The sequence below is a fragment of the Ambystoma mexicanum genome, chromosome 9 (assembly GCF_040938575.1).
Source record: "Ambystoma mexicanum isolate Mex_15411 chromosome 9, UKY_AmexF1_1, whole genome shotgun sequence".
NCBI lineage: Eukaryota > Metazoa > Chordata > Amphibia > Caudata > Ambystomatidae > Ambystoma > Ambystoma mexicanum.
Window position 1 is genome coordinate 825,103,307 of NC_090931.1, and position 16,740 is coordinate 825,120,046.

The 16,740-nt window shown below is 42.5% G+C and overlaps 1 protein-coding gene across 2 annotated transcripts in view; it reads right to left on the reverse strand.

Moving 5' to 3' along the window:
- The window catches only part of UBE2G2 (ubiquitin conjugating enzyme E2 G2), a 534,674-nt gene that overhangs the window by 329,985 nt on the left and 187,949 nt on the right, over nucleotides 1–16,740 (reverse strand). For both annotated transcript variants that reach the window (XM_069615846.1, XM_069615845.1), the window contains exon 2: nucleotides 15,022–15,057. In XM_069615846.1, coding sequence (XP_069471947.1) covers nucleotides 15,022–15,057 — 36 coding nt within the window. The remainder of the gene's footprint in view (nucleotides 1–15,021; nucleotides 15,058–16,740) is intronic.

Sequence of the window (16,740 nt, forward strand, 5' to 3'; positions counted from 1 at the left end):
GGGGACACCCCTGCAACTCCCGCACTCCTTGATTGATATTTTATTTCTATTGCGCTCGTACACAAGTGTTTCAGAGCGCGACAAGGCAAGGGAGGGGAACAGGGGAGAAAGAAAACCGCGATCTTACTAGGCCCAGTGACATTGAGAATGCGCAACTGCATGGGAGAGGGGGGAGGGGAAAAGTGTATGGGAGGAGGAGAGGTGGAAAGTGCAAAGCAGAGGCGAAACAGATAAATAACAATAAATAAATAATAAAGGCAACAAACAGTGGTAATGCAGCCAGCAATTTGCAAGTGCAAGGTTTAAGGTAGCAGACAGGGTAGGTCTGATAAGTGCAGGAAGAAAAAGGGGGGGCTGTATGAGTACAGAAACAGACCCCAGTGCAAGGGGTGGCCCGGAGGCAGTGCGGGATGGTGGCAGGATGAGCAGGTACCTGGGCCGAAAGGACAGAGGGTGGCCAGGTGCATGGTGCCAAGAGAGAACAGATCAGCAGGGGAGAGGGGGAGCGAAGGCAGAAGAAAAGAGGAAGGTCTTGAGGTGCTTCCGGAACCGGAGATGGTTCTCCTCAAGTTTTAGAGTGGCAGGGAGGCTGTTCCAGAGGGAGGACCCAGCCGAAGACCGATCTACCCCCAGCTCGTTTCTTAGAAAAACGACTGACCCTGAGTGAGTTGGAGGTAGAGGAGTGAAGAGCTCGAGAGGGGAGGTATTTGTAGAGGGATAGCTGAAGGTATTTTGGACCCAGACCCCAGAAAGCCTTGTGGACAATGCAGAGGGTTTTGAATTTAATCCTAGCATCCACTGGGAGCCAGTGGAGAGATTTCAGAGCTGGAGAGATACGATCCCAGGGCTTGAGGCCAAGGACAAGTCTTGCAGTCCTGTTCTGGATTAGTTGGAGAGGGCGGAGAGTAGAGGCAGGTAGATTTAGAAAGAGGCTGTTACAAAGTCCAAGCTAGAGAGAACCAGAGCTTGGGATACTATGAGCTTCTGGGGGAAGGAGAGGAAAGGCAGAGTACCTCTGAGGAGGTGCAGTCGGAAATTTGACTTTTTAGAGACCTCAGAGATGTGGGTGGAGAAGGAAAGGGTGGAGTCAAAGATGGCCCCGAGGTTCTTAGCCTCGCAGGTGGGGGTAGGAGAGTCAAGGGAGGCCGGCCAGAGAGTGAGGGGAAAGGATGGTGAAGGTGTGCCGATGAGGAGGATCTCCGTCTTGCTGGCATTCAGACAAAGATAATTGGCGGCACACCCATCTTGAATGGCAGTTAGGCAATCGGAGATGAGAGAGGGAGAGGAGGTGGCAGAGGGCAGCCTGAAGATGAGTGGAGTGTCGTCAGCGCAGCACTGGAAATTTGAGCAGAAAATGGCAATGCAGTGGGCGAGAGTTGCCAGGTATTGGCTGAAAAGCCAGGGCGAGAGTTTAGACCCCTGGGGAACACCACAGGTAGAGAGTAAGATAGATGAAAGGAAGGACTCAAGTTGGACCTTAAATGGTGTAATGGGGTACAAATTTAATGGGTCAAACCACAGCATTTTTGCCGCAATTTTTTGTACAGGTGAAATTTGTGCCGCGATTTTATCACTGCATACCATATAACCAACGGCCCCAGGGTCAGGATCAGGTAGCAGCTGCTGTCCCTTGGCCACATGGGATGAGATCACCGTAAAATCTGGTATCGCCTAAAAGTCATTCCAAGACTAACATTTCTACCCAACGATGTGGAACCATTTTTGAGACAATTGGAATCACGGATATGGCGTAAAATACTGTTTTTCCTTCCAAAATGCATCCCATTAGAATTGATCCGATATGAACTGGGCCTGCAATCAATCTCAAGCATAATGTATGCAAAGCTTTTTTGAGAAAATGTTTGGTTGCAAAGGAGGATTCACTCTATCATTATCTAAATGCGGAGTCGAAGACCAAGTTTATGCAAACCTTAAAAAAACACTTGCGAGAAAATCCTGACAAATTTGGGCCTCTCTTGTAACCCTGACTAGTAATCCAGGGAAGGTGAAAGAAATATTAAAAGCATTTGATTGGCTCGAAAATAACGCTGTCATATTGAATTCTGGACTTTACAGCCAAGCAATATCTTTTTGGAAATGGCATCGTAGGCCAGAAGAGTATTTGGTGAAATATCACTCGACGTCCTTCAGGAATAAGACCATGTGATTTAGGTTCAATGTTTTAAACACAAATCACATATTGAACATACGTGGCAAAGCGGATGCCGAGAAGAAATACTGTAGATTTTGTAAGCAAGCTGGCACGATAGAATCTTTGATGCATCTGCTTTTGCTCTGCCCTAACCTCTTGCAAAATAGAATAGTCTACTTCGCAAAGTTTGTTAGAGCTACAACGGTCGCAGATAGAGAAAAGCTGTGGTGTGAAATGCTGCATGGGTCCTCAGTCTCCTTAAAAATACGGGCAAATGAATATTTGCAAAATATATGCTTAGTCACCTAAATTAGTTCATAAAAGGTCCTCTATCCTAGTTCTACATTGTGGGAACGAAGTTAACAGCAATGTGAAATTATAGAGGGGCCAAATGAATAAATAACTGACTTGTGAGAGTTGGCTATGAATGTGGTAACTAATATGTTTAATGGGAGAAGAGTATAATTGACAGAAAAAATACATGTAGTCATGTGTGTGATTAGCAAAAGAAAAACTTTTGCTTACATTTTATTGAAGGAAATTATATGTAATGTTTATCGAATTATGTTTGATGGAATGATGTATTGTTGCTCCATGTTCTAATGAATTGTTTTTATTGAATTATGTTTTATGAAATTATCTTGTAATCTAAGTTTTGTAAAGGTTTATATATAAATAAAAAATTAAAAAGAAAAGAAAACCGGTGATGGCATCTTTGGATTCATCACAGTTGCCACCCTTTGGACCTTAGACTGGACGGAAGGTTGACATCCAGGCAACAATAACGGTTTGCTTTCAAAATTCCAGTCTCATTTCTAAACAGAATCCACATAATTAGCCATAACAGACAAGATGATATCAGAAATGCGAACAAGATAAAGCTTCCTGATTTCTAAGCCAGGACAAACGTCTTAAGCTTAACTCTGTACAACCAGCATTAACATGATATGTGTTTCTTAAACCTCCAGAACTTTTCAGAAATTCAGGTGTTAAAGTCTTGGTTAAGTTCATGACTTTGCAGGTGGATTAATGTGTCTGTAAATGGTGAATAGAAAAGATCTGAACCTTTCCCACCGGAATGAGATTGTGTCCTTGCAGGGATAAGTGTTTGCAGCGGATGTGGCAGTTTCTCTCTTATACAAAGCAACATTATGGGTTTTAGCATTGGTTTATTGAGCAGTGAGTTGTCTGCATTACGGAGTGACTGCAAAGGCTTTCGTGAACAGTGAACTTTCCGACTTCTTCACTCTTACGAGAGGCATGAGACAGGGATGTCCTTCATCACCCTTTTTATTTAACATTGCTCTGGAACCATTGGCAGCCTACATTCGTCACTAACAAGAGATCAGAGGCTTACATTTTGTTGGCAAAGAGATTAAGGTGTTATCTTATGCGGATGAGTGATCCTTTCTAACCCGGAAGAAAGAAGGGTAGCCTTGAAGGGAGCCTTTGAAAGGGTGGGTAGACTTTCGGGTCATAAGATTAATTGGGATAAAACCAAGGTCTTCCCACTCTCTGCGACTTGTAGGCTGGGGGACTTTGTGATGTGGAATTGTAAATGGTCTGATTCCAGTGTTAAATATTTGGGGGTTTATATAATTAGAGATTTTAAAAAGATAGCGGAGTAGAACGTGGATCAGTTAATCGCAGTATTGATGAAAGATGTGAGGAAATGGGAAAGACTATCATTGGGGATTTGGGCGAAGGTCACCGCCATTAAAATGTCCCTTTTACCGAAGTTCCTTATGTCATTCAATCTCTTCCCTTGAAATTCTCAAAAAAAAAAAACTGTTGGAGAATTTATAAGGTTTTTCAGACCTTTTGTGAGGTGAGAAGAGAAAAACGAAAATACCAAGGTTCATTCCGACACTGAGTGTTCGAGAGGGTGGTTTTGGCTACCCGAATCTCGTTGAATATCACAGGATTTCTGTTAAAAAAGGCGGCCCATTACTATACACCTGAGTGCATTCGAACCACTTTGGTTAACGATAGTCAAACCGAACAGGGAAAACCTATCTTTCTCCAACATCTATTCTATATAGAGAATGCTGAATGTCAGAAATAAGTTATATTCCACTGATGCGACTCGGGAGGCTCTTGCAATATGGCCGTTACTGATCAAAATAAGTGGTTATACTATGGGGCCTCCCTTTGTCATAATCCGGGACTGCAAATTGCGAATAAAACTTTAGGTTGGTGGAGTTGGATATCGAAAGGAATTTTCAAGATGGGCGATGTGCTACAATAGGAACAGATGGTGCCATTTGCAGAACGGCAACATGATTCTGATCTAGAGAATAGGGAAATGGGTAGGTTTATGGAATTGGAATCACTTTTAATGCAAAGACTTCATACGTTATCTAACCCATTGAGGGCGGAACCGAGTGGATGTGCTATATTCCCATCGTCAGCCCATTTGGTGTCCACGTACCTTGCTATGCCGCCTATGGATCCCTTATTTGTCGATTCTTGGGAAAAGTTGCGAAGGACCTGGGAGAGTTGATTTTGGGTGCAGTATTTCAGAGAAGAAATGGGTATAAGTACAAAAAACTGGTTTGAACAGTAAAATGGACTTGAATTTGCGACTTATCCAACGGAAGATTTTGGGTCACTTATATTGGACTCAGTATGTATGCAAGGTTTAGGTTTGGTAGACAAGGACACATGTTGGGGCTGTGGATGTTGTGCAGTTGCCCTAGGGTACGTGACTTTTGGGGGAATGTGTTAGACAGGGTGGATACAGTGTTAACCATACATTTTCCGAGATTACCTTTTTAGACTCTTCTGGCAGAGGAAGATGTGAGATTGCCAGACAGTATGGGCAATGGATTGATAAAGTTCTGATGGGAGCAAAACAGTTTCTGAAGTTGTGCAAAAGCAGGAAAAAGCAATTGGCAGAGAATTGGCTGAATGACGTACAGGTTTTATCCGACTTGTAAAGAATTATTTTTCATAAGCAGGATCGAGAAGACCTTTACTTGGAACTCTGGTCACCATTTAATAATTGATGTAGTACATAGAGGCTTGTTTTGTAAATGTACAGTGCTTACATTTGTAGTGAAGATTTTGGGTGAATTGTGTGTTTGCACGTGTGCTTGACTGTATTTGCGCTGTGTCGTAGTGTTTTGTGTCATATCTTGGAATGATCCGTTAAGGGATGGCTTGTATTGTTTCTTATTTTTGCTGCCAAACTTTGTTTATAGTTCTTTAGGAATTGTTATGTGGATTGTTTGAAAATGAATTACCACAGGGGGTTTAATCCTAGTGTTGCTTTGTTCAATAAACATTTGATTTGGATCGTTTTTTTCTATAAAATGTAAATGATTATAAATAAAAGTAAAAAAAAAAGAAAAACCAGTCCCTTAATTCCATAGAACGTGTTCAAACACATTAATTGTGCCATGTGTTTTGTTGATTCCTTCACAAAGCAAGATCTCGATAAAGAAGATACAACCAAAGTGAAGGTAAATGGAATACTCTTGCAAAAGATCCCATTTAAAAAAAGAAAAGGGACTTCTGGATATCACCATTTTGTTTGACACCGCCTGGAACCACTAGCAATTGCAATAAGAGAACATTATCTGTTCACTGGGGTTTGAATAAGGGGTCAAGAATACAAAGTCCTATTTGCCTACGACACATTATAGACAACCCCTGACGTGAGCCTAAGATCCATGCCAGGCCTGGCTAAACAATTGGACAATGCTTCAGGGTACTGCATCAGCTTGTCATAATACTCAAGAAAGAAGAGTATGCAAATTTAACAGGGGTCAAACACAATGCTTGGGTATACGGGTCATAAGAATCACATACAATTTACAATCTGGAAAAACAAAATTCCACACTAGAAACAGATATAGTGGGACGGTCTAAGTGTTATGCACTCGCCAGGCTCCCGGCTCCTCTGAGGGGACTTGAGGGCTTGGTAGCTCTATCCCCACGGCAATGGTGGTCTATTGCCACTGTGCCCGCTTACCTCCGGATGGGGGGGCGTGCCGCAGTTCTGCTGTCTCTCAACAAGGATTCTAGCACTTCAGGGGTTCCGTACCACCTGAAGTTGCCCGTCCATGACAACGTGGCTCCCTCGTCTGGCACAGTGCTTGCTTCCAAGCCTCAGTGCCAAGCTGCTAGGCAACCAGTTAACAACAGTCTGTTTTCGTTCCGAGGATAAATGCCAGAAAGCCAAAACGCTCGCTGCGTCCCAACACTCTTGTTGCCTCGCTCCTGAGCTCCGCCGCTTCTTCTCCTGTTCTCCGTTCACCTGTTCTGTGCGATTCTGACTAATCCCTTGTCTGTGCTTCCTTGCACTCTTATTTATTGTTCTAGTCTGGCCTTCGTTCTGTGCCTTCCTTTGGCGTATGCCCATTTTCTCTCCTGGCTTTGCAAACCATCAGAGACCCATCTGTTATTTACCAAAAGCAGTACCCTGGTACAGTGCCCAGCACTGTCCTTTTACCACATTAAAGGGTACTGTGGCACAGGGAGAACTTCCCTAGTTTCTGACGCTGAGGTTTTTCCTATCGGACAGCAGGCTTAGGGTGGCATTCCAGTGTCACTCACTCTTCTTACCTGCTCTGGTTCTCGCGGTGACACTTCCAGTCAAGAGGACCACAAAATCGGGTACATGCCAGCGCTCAATATTCCTAGACACTAAGCACAACCTGCGTACATGGGCATGAATACTATCAAACTCAACATCCTTCTCTGCATACCCTACCTATTCAGCTCCATCTGTGCCTCAGTGAAGGTCAGAGTACACAAAAAACCAAACATTCTGCTTCTCCCACACCATGCAAAGTTTGAGCAACCTCCTGTGGTCTAGAAAAATAATTCAACTACGATCTGAAAGGGGAGGATTTAGCTTTCTGCAACAGCGAGAATACCATCAGGCTTTGGTTCCAGAAGCCCTCACCAGAGGCCATAGCATGGGTGAAGAGTCAGAGGCCAGCCAAAACAAATAATTACTGAGTGGGAAAATATACAGGTAATAAACGAAAGGGAATCCAACGACTTGTTGTCTTTGATAAACAGCCTAGTTATAAGATCTGACGTAATGCAATGTAATACTATATCAGATCAAGAGTGGACACACTTTATATTTAGTACCCTTCCTGGGGAATTTACCAAGAAACATGAATACCAAGTAGCGTATTAGGCTAGACAATTAAGTTTGCAGAGGACAATAACATGTTATTGGTAAATGAAAATAGTCACATGATGCTGAACCTGTGGGTTTACCAAATGTAGTATTCAAAAAGGCCCCACGTTTTTTGATCCATTTCTTATTTAAACTGTTTATGGGTAATAAAAAGGGCCACAACTCCTTGAACAGAATCATTTATTATTCCAATTCCCAAGAGATTTCAATGAGAGGACCACGGGAACTATCAATTGATTATTCTATTACATGGGTCCACCCTGACCTTGATAAATTGAGAGCTTGGGCAAAGGAGTTGGGTATGGTGCTTCTGACCCAGAAATCACGTAGTACAATGTCAAATGTCTAACAGTTTCTTTATACAAGTATTAGCTAAGAAAGCTTTGATTATGGGGTCTACTCCTTTGTATGTTGCATTACTAGATTTTAAAAAGGCCTTTAACCAGGTAGCAAGGTATCTTCTATGGCAAAAGCTCACAAAATGGGCCTTGACCCAGGTCTTTTGAATTTGATTATTCTGTTGGACACAAAGACCTCGACCAAGGTCAGGCTGCGTGCACTAGAACACTACACAGGCCTATAAATAGTCATTGTGGTTGCAAAAGAATAGTGTGTTGGCACCAATGTACTTTGTATATTATGGATATTGAGGAAATCTTAAGTTTAGATGATAATTTTCTGCCTAAATTGGGAGGCCCGAATTTCCCACACATGGTGACAAAATAGCCCCTTTTGACCACGTTGTGGTTTGTTTCGGAGGGGTTTAATAACTTAATAATTAGACCATTCTTCACTCCCTAGAGGTAAATATCACGAAATCAAAAGGTCATATGTTTGACCACAGGGAGAAAAAAAGTCAATTTCAATGGAAACTAGGTAATCCTGTTATATAGGTTGTTTAATTGTCAGCTATGAACTACATTTACTAACAAATTCTGCACCAATGTTCTGGGTGACCCAAGATGCTTTGGTTAACACTATGGCAGCTTCTTGTTAAAAACCATGATTAAGGCCTACAGGTTGACCCAGATGGAAGGCATATATTGGTATACACGTCTCAATGTTTTAGCTAGAGGGTATCTAATTGTACTCTTCAGTAGTGTATTTTCCAGACAGGATAAAAAGAAGATATTTTATTGTGTTGCAATTATTTGGAAACTCTGAGAGTAACTGATCCAATTAGAGGTACTTCCAAAGGACATAACATCTACAGACTTTGTAGTGATGCTAGCAAAATGGAAAATTTGCAAGGTTTGTATCTGGAGTGTACAAATGTAAATTCTTGGAGATCCGTTTATTCATGAGATTTGTATATGACAAACGTTTGATCAACTCTCCTTAGGTGTGTCGGCGTATGAAGAATAGGGGCAAACTTCCCCTCAGCCTTGCAGTAGCAACAGTTTTGGCTGACAGGGAAATCACTGATAAATTAGTAATGGGACTTTGACTCGATTTTTATCTTTATTTCAAGATTAATAGTTAGAATGCCGATTCAAATTTTTTGGACTACGACGTAGCATGCATTTTTTACGACTTTTAAGTAGGATTATTTATATTGTATGTGAATATTGTGCAAAGTTTTGTGGGAAACCAAATCCTACATTAACTTTAAATTAATAAGTTCAGTGCAAACAACATAATTGTCCCCCTATGGGAGGAAATGATCCGCAGCATATCAGTAATACTGAAAAACCAGGCGCCTCTGACAAAGTAAATTATTCTGTTCAGTGTTCGGAGAATCAAGCGCTAAATGGCCATAAATAATTGTTATATCATACTGTTCGTCAAAAGAAACGACATTGCAAACGTGGAACTACAAATCGAAAAATTAAGGAGTCTAGGTTTACAGAACTCTCGAATCAAGCCATGCGCTGCAGAGCAAAGCTTATAAACGGAACGAAAAATAATGGTTCTATGAAGTTTACACATTTCACTGCAAAAATGTGACCGCACCGCAACCCACCCCATGCGACCTTAATAAATACCTAAACCTACCGGTGCTGCAAAATGTGTAAAAAGAAAAAGCTAAGAAATGGCTCTGCGAAGAAATGGGCTAGTACCAAAAGAACATGGTCTTCAAGACCATATGGAGCAGCTTTCTGAGCCCAACATCCTGCCCCAGAAAAGGGTACGATATGAGGATTGTTAACTTGCACATGGTTAACCGAATCAGTCTAAACTACACGGCTGAACTGTGTTTCTAATACACTCATAGTGTGTTAATCTCTACATCCCATCCCCACTCTATCACAAAATGAGTCGAGAGTAAAAGGTCCAACTGTTCTAGATTGTGTGCACTATACAAAGTAGTGGAACATTTTAAGTTTAGTAGTTCGTATTTGATTCTATTGTTGTAAGCATTTCACAGGAAATAATAAACATGATTGAGAAATTCTATCCCGTTAAAGCGGGAAGCCAAGTGCTGCAGCAATTCTTTATTGTAGTACAGTCATTTGAAGGCAATTGGAAAAACAGGGAACGATACAATCCAACCCACCAACAGAAGGGCAGGCTCTGAGGGAAAAGTTAAGACTATGACGAAAAAACCCATCCGATTACATTATGGGATATTTATGGTCATGTTTAACCTTCAAAAGCAATGACTAGAATTATATCCATTAGTAGGGAGAATGTTGTCCTGCATAAAATAACCAGTTAAGCAGGTTCTTGGAGACAGCAAATGCTACCAGTTTAGGGGTTTTCCACCTTTGGGTCTCTGGATGACTATAACTCCCATCAGTCAATGGTGATGGATCGTGGCGAGCAGTAGGCGTCAGAACCCTGTCCTGGGGTGTTTGCATTAAAAACAGAATAAATGCAGTAATGTTTGCAGGACAAGAGAATCTGCCTCCAAGTGTTTGCCAGGCACATTTCAGAAACGAATGCCCCCAAAAAGGATGCCTAAACTGCTCATCTTCTCGTTGAATAGGTTATTTGTCAGTAGGAGGGCAATTCGTTTATCTCATAGCAGAGTCTCATACAGCAGTGATGTCCATTGTGCAATGGACTGTTTGCCACAGGATCTACATATGATAATAACCGTTATTTAGAAGCATAATTCATTTTAGTCTTGTCCATGTAGTAATAAAGAATGTTCTCTCCATATGTTGCACCCGACAACACCTTTCACCACATACGTGAATACTTGTGTGCTAAGAAATTGCGCACAATTCCCCAAGCATGTATGAATGTACGCAGCAACGATGCACACATTTAGATTATCTTTTTTGGCACTTAAGTGCAATTTCACAAACCAATGGTCATAAAGGGCCATTTACATGCATTTCAAAAGCACATCCAGATTCATTGATGGGCAGCAGTTAGAAATACGCAGACAGGACAGTATCCCCATGAAACAAGTACTTGGGAGAACACAATGCAAAAAAAGGTAATTTCTGGCACCGTTCTGCACTTTTTAGCAGTGGTAAGAACCACTGCCGTCCTGCTTAAATGTCTATTGACCAAACAGGGATATACTTTTCTCTTATGTCTGCGCCTCACGATAACTGGTCCTTTAAGACAGTCAAACTGAAATGCATTCCCAACAGGTATTGCGAGAACTAAGATACATCAGCACCAAGGGCACATGTACTCGACTCCAATGTATGAAGGGCGGGGGGTCATCTATGGCAACATTTTCCCTGGCGCACATCCCCTGAGAAATGTACACGGCACCTTTTTGAATAGGGTGATCTGCACATTTCCTTAATATCAGTTATCTTTAAAAAAAGAAACATCATCTGCGCTATTTTAGATGCAAACGGTCTACATAATGGGAATGTATTGCTGGATCAACTGGGAGGAGAAAATAGACAGGAAAGGGATCAATCTAGACCGCTTCAGATGATACTGGATTAAGATTTAAAAAAAAGAGAGAAATACGAGTGCACTCAGACAGATGCTTTTCCCTAATGAAAACCCATAACTACCTCAGTAATGATGGCTACTACATCACCTCTGATGACCTGCCGATTTACTACCAGCCAAGCTTCCACCCTAGTCAACCTACTAAAACTCACCCTTCTGTATGTGCAAAGAAATGCTTTCAGCTACAGATCAGGGCCTTGTATGTATCTTAAATATGCTCGATCCCTCCATTGTCTCTGATTCAGCAGACCATTGTATCCTCCGATATTGCCGAAAATGCACTTCTGGAATCGGGGACAACATGTAAGTTGCTAGGCAATCTTTTGCCTGCAGCACACCACTGGGTCAATCCTCCATCAATGCAGGAGCCATGCCTCCCCCATCAGAACCCAGGCAATTTATCTAAAACATTACAGAGTGGTACATTTCACTGCGGACTAGAACACAGAAAAACACTGAAAACAAATAGATAACGGATAGTGGGGTAAGGGGTTAAAATGTGTCGGGATGGGGTTTGGGGACGTGTTATAAGGCTGGAAAAATGGGTGTTTTGACCACAATTAAATGTACCACTCCAATGTCTGTCGGTAAAAATCACATAACCCTCCCATCTCACTGAGTTCCCCATTTCAGTTTTACTCGTCTGGATTGCTCCTTTCCTGCCAGGCTAACCAGGAGTACAGGGAGTTTTCTTCTTGTGGGATTCCTCTGGGCTTTCGGTGAGTAGGAATCTGGGGTGGTGTTCCTGTTGCCACAAGAATGGCAAGAGACCGATCCCTTTGTGCCGTGGTGGGAGAAAACAGCTTGCCAGAAAATGTGGTATCTGATGCTCTACATTTCTTCTTGGGACTCTGAAGCAAAAAACATAGGCATATTTCTCGACTGAAACATTTCTTTCATCAAGCAGATCTGAACTACCCAAAGCTTGCCATTTCACTTACTCATGCTTAATCTGAAGCTCCTAAATAAGCATCATGAAATTGAGGTTACAAAGGTACTGGCTACATTCACCTTTGTAACCACTTCTACCTAGGACTCCCGAAATGCATCATTTGCATCCTGCAATTGATCCAAAAAAAAAAAAAAAAGCAACCAGATTGAGATCAAGTCTCTATGCCTCATTTGTCACACATCGGGGTCTGAATGACCCGCGCACCTCATCAAGCCAGGGGAAACAGACCACCAAGGTACCTACCAAAGTTGTGACGCTTTGCCACAATATCTGACGTTTCTCAGCCCCTTACTTCTCACGGTGGCGGTTACCCTGGAGATTGGGCTCAACAACATCAAAGGTATCGACAAACTAGCCTTTGCCTACAACTCCCAGGATACCTACTTTTTGCGTCTAGTTCCGACTATTCGGAACGTGAGCTCTACGGGCTTACGGCGCTCCGCCTCCTGAGTATATTAGGCACTGCAGCGGTAAGGACGCTGCTTCTGATTAAAGTTGCAACCGCCATCCGAAGTTTTGTCTTCTGTGCCTTCCAAACCATTGCCTTCCTTTGTACCAATTCCTGTTTCTCCAATTACGGACTGCCTTGAGACTTCTCAAACACTTTTGACTTCCTGTGTACCGGACCCTTGCCTGCTCTACGGTTTGCTTGTTTCCTGATTCTGTACTGTTTTCTGCCTACCTGTGTACCGGACTTTGCCTGTCCCACGGATTGCTTTCTTCCCGATTCTGTACCGTCTTTAGCCCGCTTGTGTATCAGATCTCGCTGCCCGTTTACTGGATTGCCTTCCTTCTGTCCTGAATTACCTACCACCGCCTTCAACTGGTTTTCCTCACCTTCCCAGCTGACTCCAAGTACTGGGTACTGTTCCTTCTACAATTCCAGTGTTCTTTTGTGGATTTCGACTCCATTCCGAGGTTTTGGATTTGCTCCCTCAAGTGCACGCAAGGACGCTTTGCTGATTATACACAAAAACTCATTATCTGAAAGTGCACACAGGGACGCTTGGTGAGAAGTGTGCACCTACCCATATCTAGTGCGCCCCTCGTGCCGCCCGGGTATAGCATCCCTACTAACCTTCCTGTTTATTGTTTTGTACCTCCGTTGTTCTAGTTTAGGTTTTTTCAATTCCTGTTCAATTCCTGTTCTGGTAAGACTTTCTTCACTTTATTTATTGATTCCTATCTGACTATTAATTCTTATCCGAATCCTCAAAATAGAAGTTACTCTTTTCTGCACTTACAGGGGAAATTCCATTTCTGTTCCTTTTCGATGATAAGGGGAGTGGGTGACCCAGGTACTTTCTGCTTTTGAGAGGCTTTTCTCTTGTGATGATCTATGCTCTTTCCAAATATTTACCAATTGTCTTTTTCTTTTAGCTGGGTCCGTGGCGGTGTGTTCTCCCCGCTCTTTTGGGTGATCAGTCTCTCAGTCTGTAATTTAGTGCAGCTGAGGGTCATATCATCAAAAAGAGCTTATTCCCTCAACAGAGAGGAGGCTCAGGTGGAGGCTCCATCTCGAGCTTTTCAATCAACATCCAGTACTTTCTTCCTGGTCGCTTGCCCGAACCCCTCGCCGGCCGGTGAGTAACATCATTCATCCATACATTTCTTCACAGCAAGGGCTCCAGAAGACATAACCCGGTCTTTTAAAAATAATTCTACTTTCAAGAAGATCCTATACTGCCAAAAAAGCGGTCTCGTACTTCCTTCAGAAAGAAGTAACTTGGGAAACCCCATCAACTCTGCAGGTACCAGTCTGTGGAACTCCCTCTCACTATACTTGTAGCGTGAAAATAGCACTTAACTTTTGGGGAAAAAATTCAAACATCCTGTTCCTTCTCTGGACTGCTGATATCCCCCTCCATAGCACTGGACTCTTTAAAGCCAGACTTCGTTCTAGGCGCTTAACCTGGCTTCTTGTCTCACCATAGCTTGTTAACTGCTCCTGCAATGCTGCGCTATTGCTCTTGCCTCGTTATGCCCTTTCTTCTTGTGCTTCGCCGACAGCACATTTTGCTCTTGCGCTGCCCTATGCTCCTTTCATTATGCACTTATTTTGATCTGAATCCGCCAAAACCTATGAATGATCAGCTAAATGTTGTCCCCTCCATCGTCTTGTCTCACCCTCCCCACCCCTTTTGGGATGCCACAAAGTAACTAGCACTGCAGTTGCCACTATACAAATAAACAATACAATGATAATATTAAGAATGCATTTCAATTTTTGGTTTGGGGGGTGGGATGTTGGATTAGTGTTAGCAAAGGAGCCGGTCAGGCACACAAGGTGAAACCACCCTTAAGAGGAGCGTAGAGGCAATAGACAGCGGATGCCTCTGGGTACGAGGACTACTTGACCAAATGAATAATAAGACTGCTAGAACTCATCTAATGTTAGCCTCTGATAACCTACTGCTCCCGGATTTATTACTGTGAAACAAACTCATACAATAAAACCAAACGTTAAAAAAAGAAATGAAAAAATATCTACTCTTGGGTTGAACCAGCCCTTTCTGGGTCTTGATCGTTTCCTTCTGGCTCCTACAGGTAACACTTGCATACAGTGTTTAGCCGAGCTTAGACCCTCAAGCTGGGGGATCTCAAAATGAGACATAGCCTGAATGATCATTATATTTGGGGACGGGAAGTAATTACTTCTTTAAAACAAGACTGCCTCAGGTTGCCCTGGGCATATGGCATTTGATCAACACAAGGCCATTTCTTAAATAGAACAATTGAAAGACAGGTTTTACACTTTATGGGTATTTGGTGTACTTTCATATATAATATGCAACTCTGTAGCCCTTAATAGCAGATTTAACTTTTAGAGCCCCCATGTGCAGGGGCTAGAGGAAGTATAATTTTCAGGACACAATATTTGTTCTCACTTACCTGCAACTATTCCTTCTGGTGGATTCAGGGTCAGCTCTGTTGAAGAAACAGAAATGTATGGTTAATTAAATGTCTTCATCCCTCACGTGAATTTAGATCATTATTCACATCGCATAATAGTTTGGGGCCGAGTTGCTCCACTGTACTAACGAAATCAAAAAGGTAATAAACTGCTAACAACTATTAGAAATGTGGTTTATATTTACGGCTCAAACTGTTAAGCTGGTGAACAAACAGTGGTCTCTGTGAAAATAGCTAAGCTTCTAAATAGAGTCACCACTTAAATCAAAGCTGGGTGCACATTAAGGCGAAATCGCTCCCTCTCTCCTGGGTGGGTTTCACAAAACAGACCAACTCTATGCTTTGTCCAAACCTAATCACAAATACTTAAATATGTAATCACAAAATTGTTGACATAATAGCTAAATGTAGAGTATATTTATGTATGTTATTGTTATCGTTATCATGTTTTCCGATTTACAGTCTCCACAACCTACTCTGCCTTAACATACCAAATGCCTTGGTTCATATTAATGTACGGATAAGGTGGCCAGACCTCAGAAACGGTTTAGTATTGCTCAGGATGTGAGGTGTACTACCACTGTCTGATATAGCAGTGCAACTAGTATAATTCTCAAATTACCTAAATGCCTGTTTTGTCTCACATTAGTTCTGGGATTCCAGTGTTGAAAATTTAGCCAATATTTTTTGAAAGATCAAATCCTGTTTTTCCGCCTACATAATGCACTTGAGTGCTTTGAAGACTAACACAGGCTCTAATCAGGAACTCCCATCTGTGGATGGGCCCCTTAGACCATGGGTTTAGTTCACTAAAAAGTGAATAAACCTATCAAATAGATGCAATCCTCCAAGCGTTTTATAACAGCAAGACAAACACGTGTACACTGTTCAGTCACAAATGCTGTAACTTGACCTACATGTGACTGAACTGCCAATCACCGCATGTTGTACAGAATTCTGTGGCAAAAGCCCCAGGTACTCATGTCTGAGGGGGATAAACTGAAAGACTTCCAGCAGTGTAAGGAGTTTGGGTTGAGGGAATCCCATAGATTTGGATATATGCAGCTGAGACATTGGTTGTCCCACCCAGTCCAGAAGCAGACAGGCGCTCGGCCCCTGACTCTGTTCGAGCAGTACCTAGCTACACATGAGGGGGATAGGGGTCTTGTGGCATCTATTTACAGGGCTATTAAAATGGGAGAGGACATTTCACGCAGAGCATATATGGAGAAATGGGAAAAGGACGAATGGCAGTAACTATGGAAGCAGATACTGAAATTAACTAGATCTCTCCAGACCCGGGAGATGTGGATGAAGTGAAGAAAATCCTGAGGGCACGTAAAGTACCATACTCGCTGATTTTTTTCAGCAAAGCTAAGAATACAACACAGAGGCAGAGTCCACTTTTTTAAAACTCCTACAGAGGCATTGAGGTATGTCGAGGCCTCCATACCCACAAGGGAGCCAAATGACCGGCAGAGAGATGTTGGAGAAGAGGGCAATATGAATGATTGAACCTGTTCCGATGGAGATGAAAAACTACAGGAATATATATTGAAATAGGCATGGAAGATGTTGGGAAATTGTGTACCAGGTGGTGCGGAGCGCGATTGGGGGTGGGGATCTCATGGCAGTCGTCACAGCACCTCCAATGTTTAATTTGGACATACATCATCCAGTTGGGGCAGATGGTGCGGA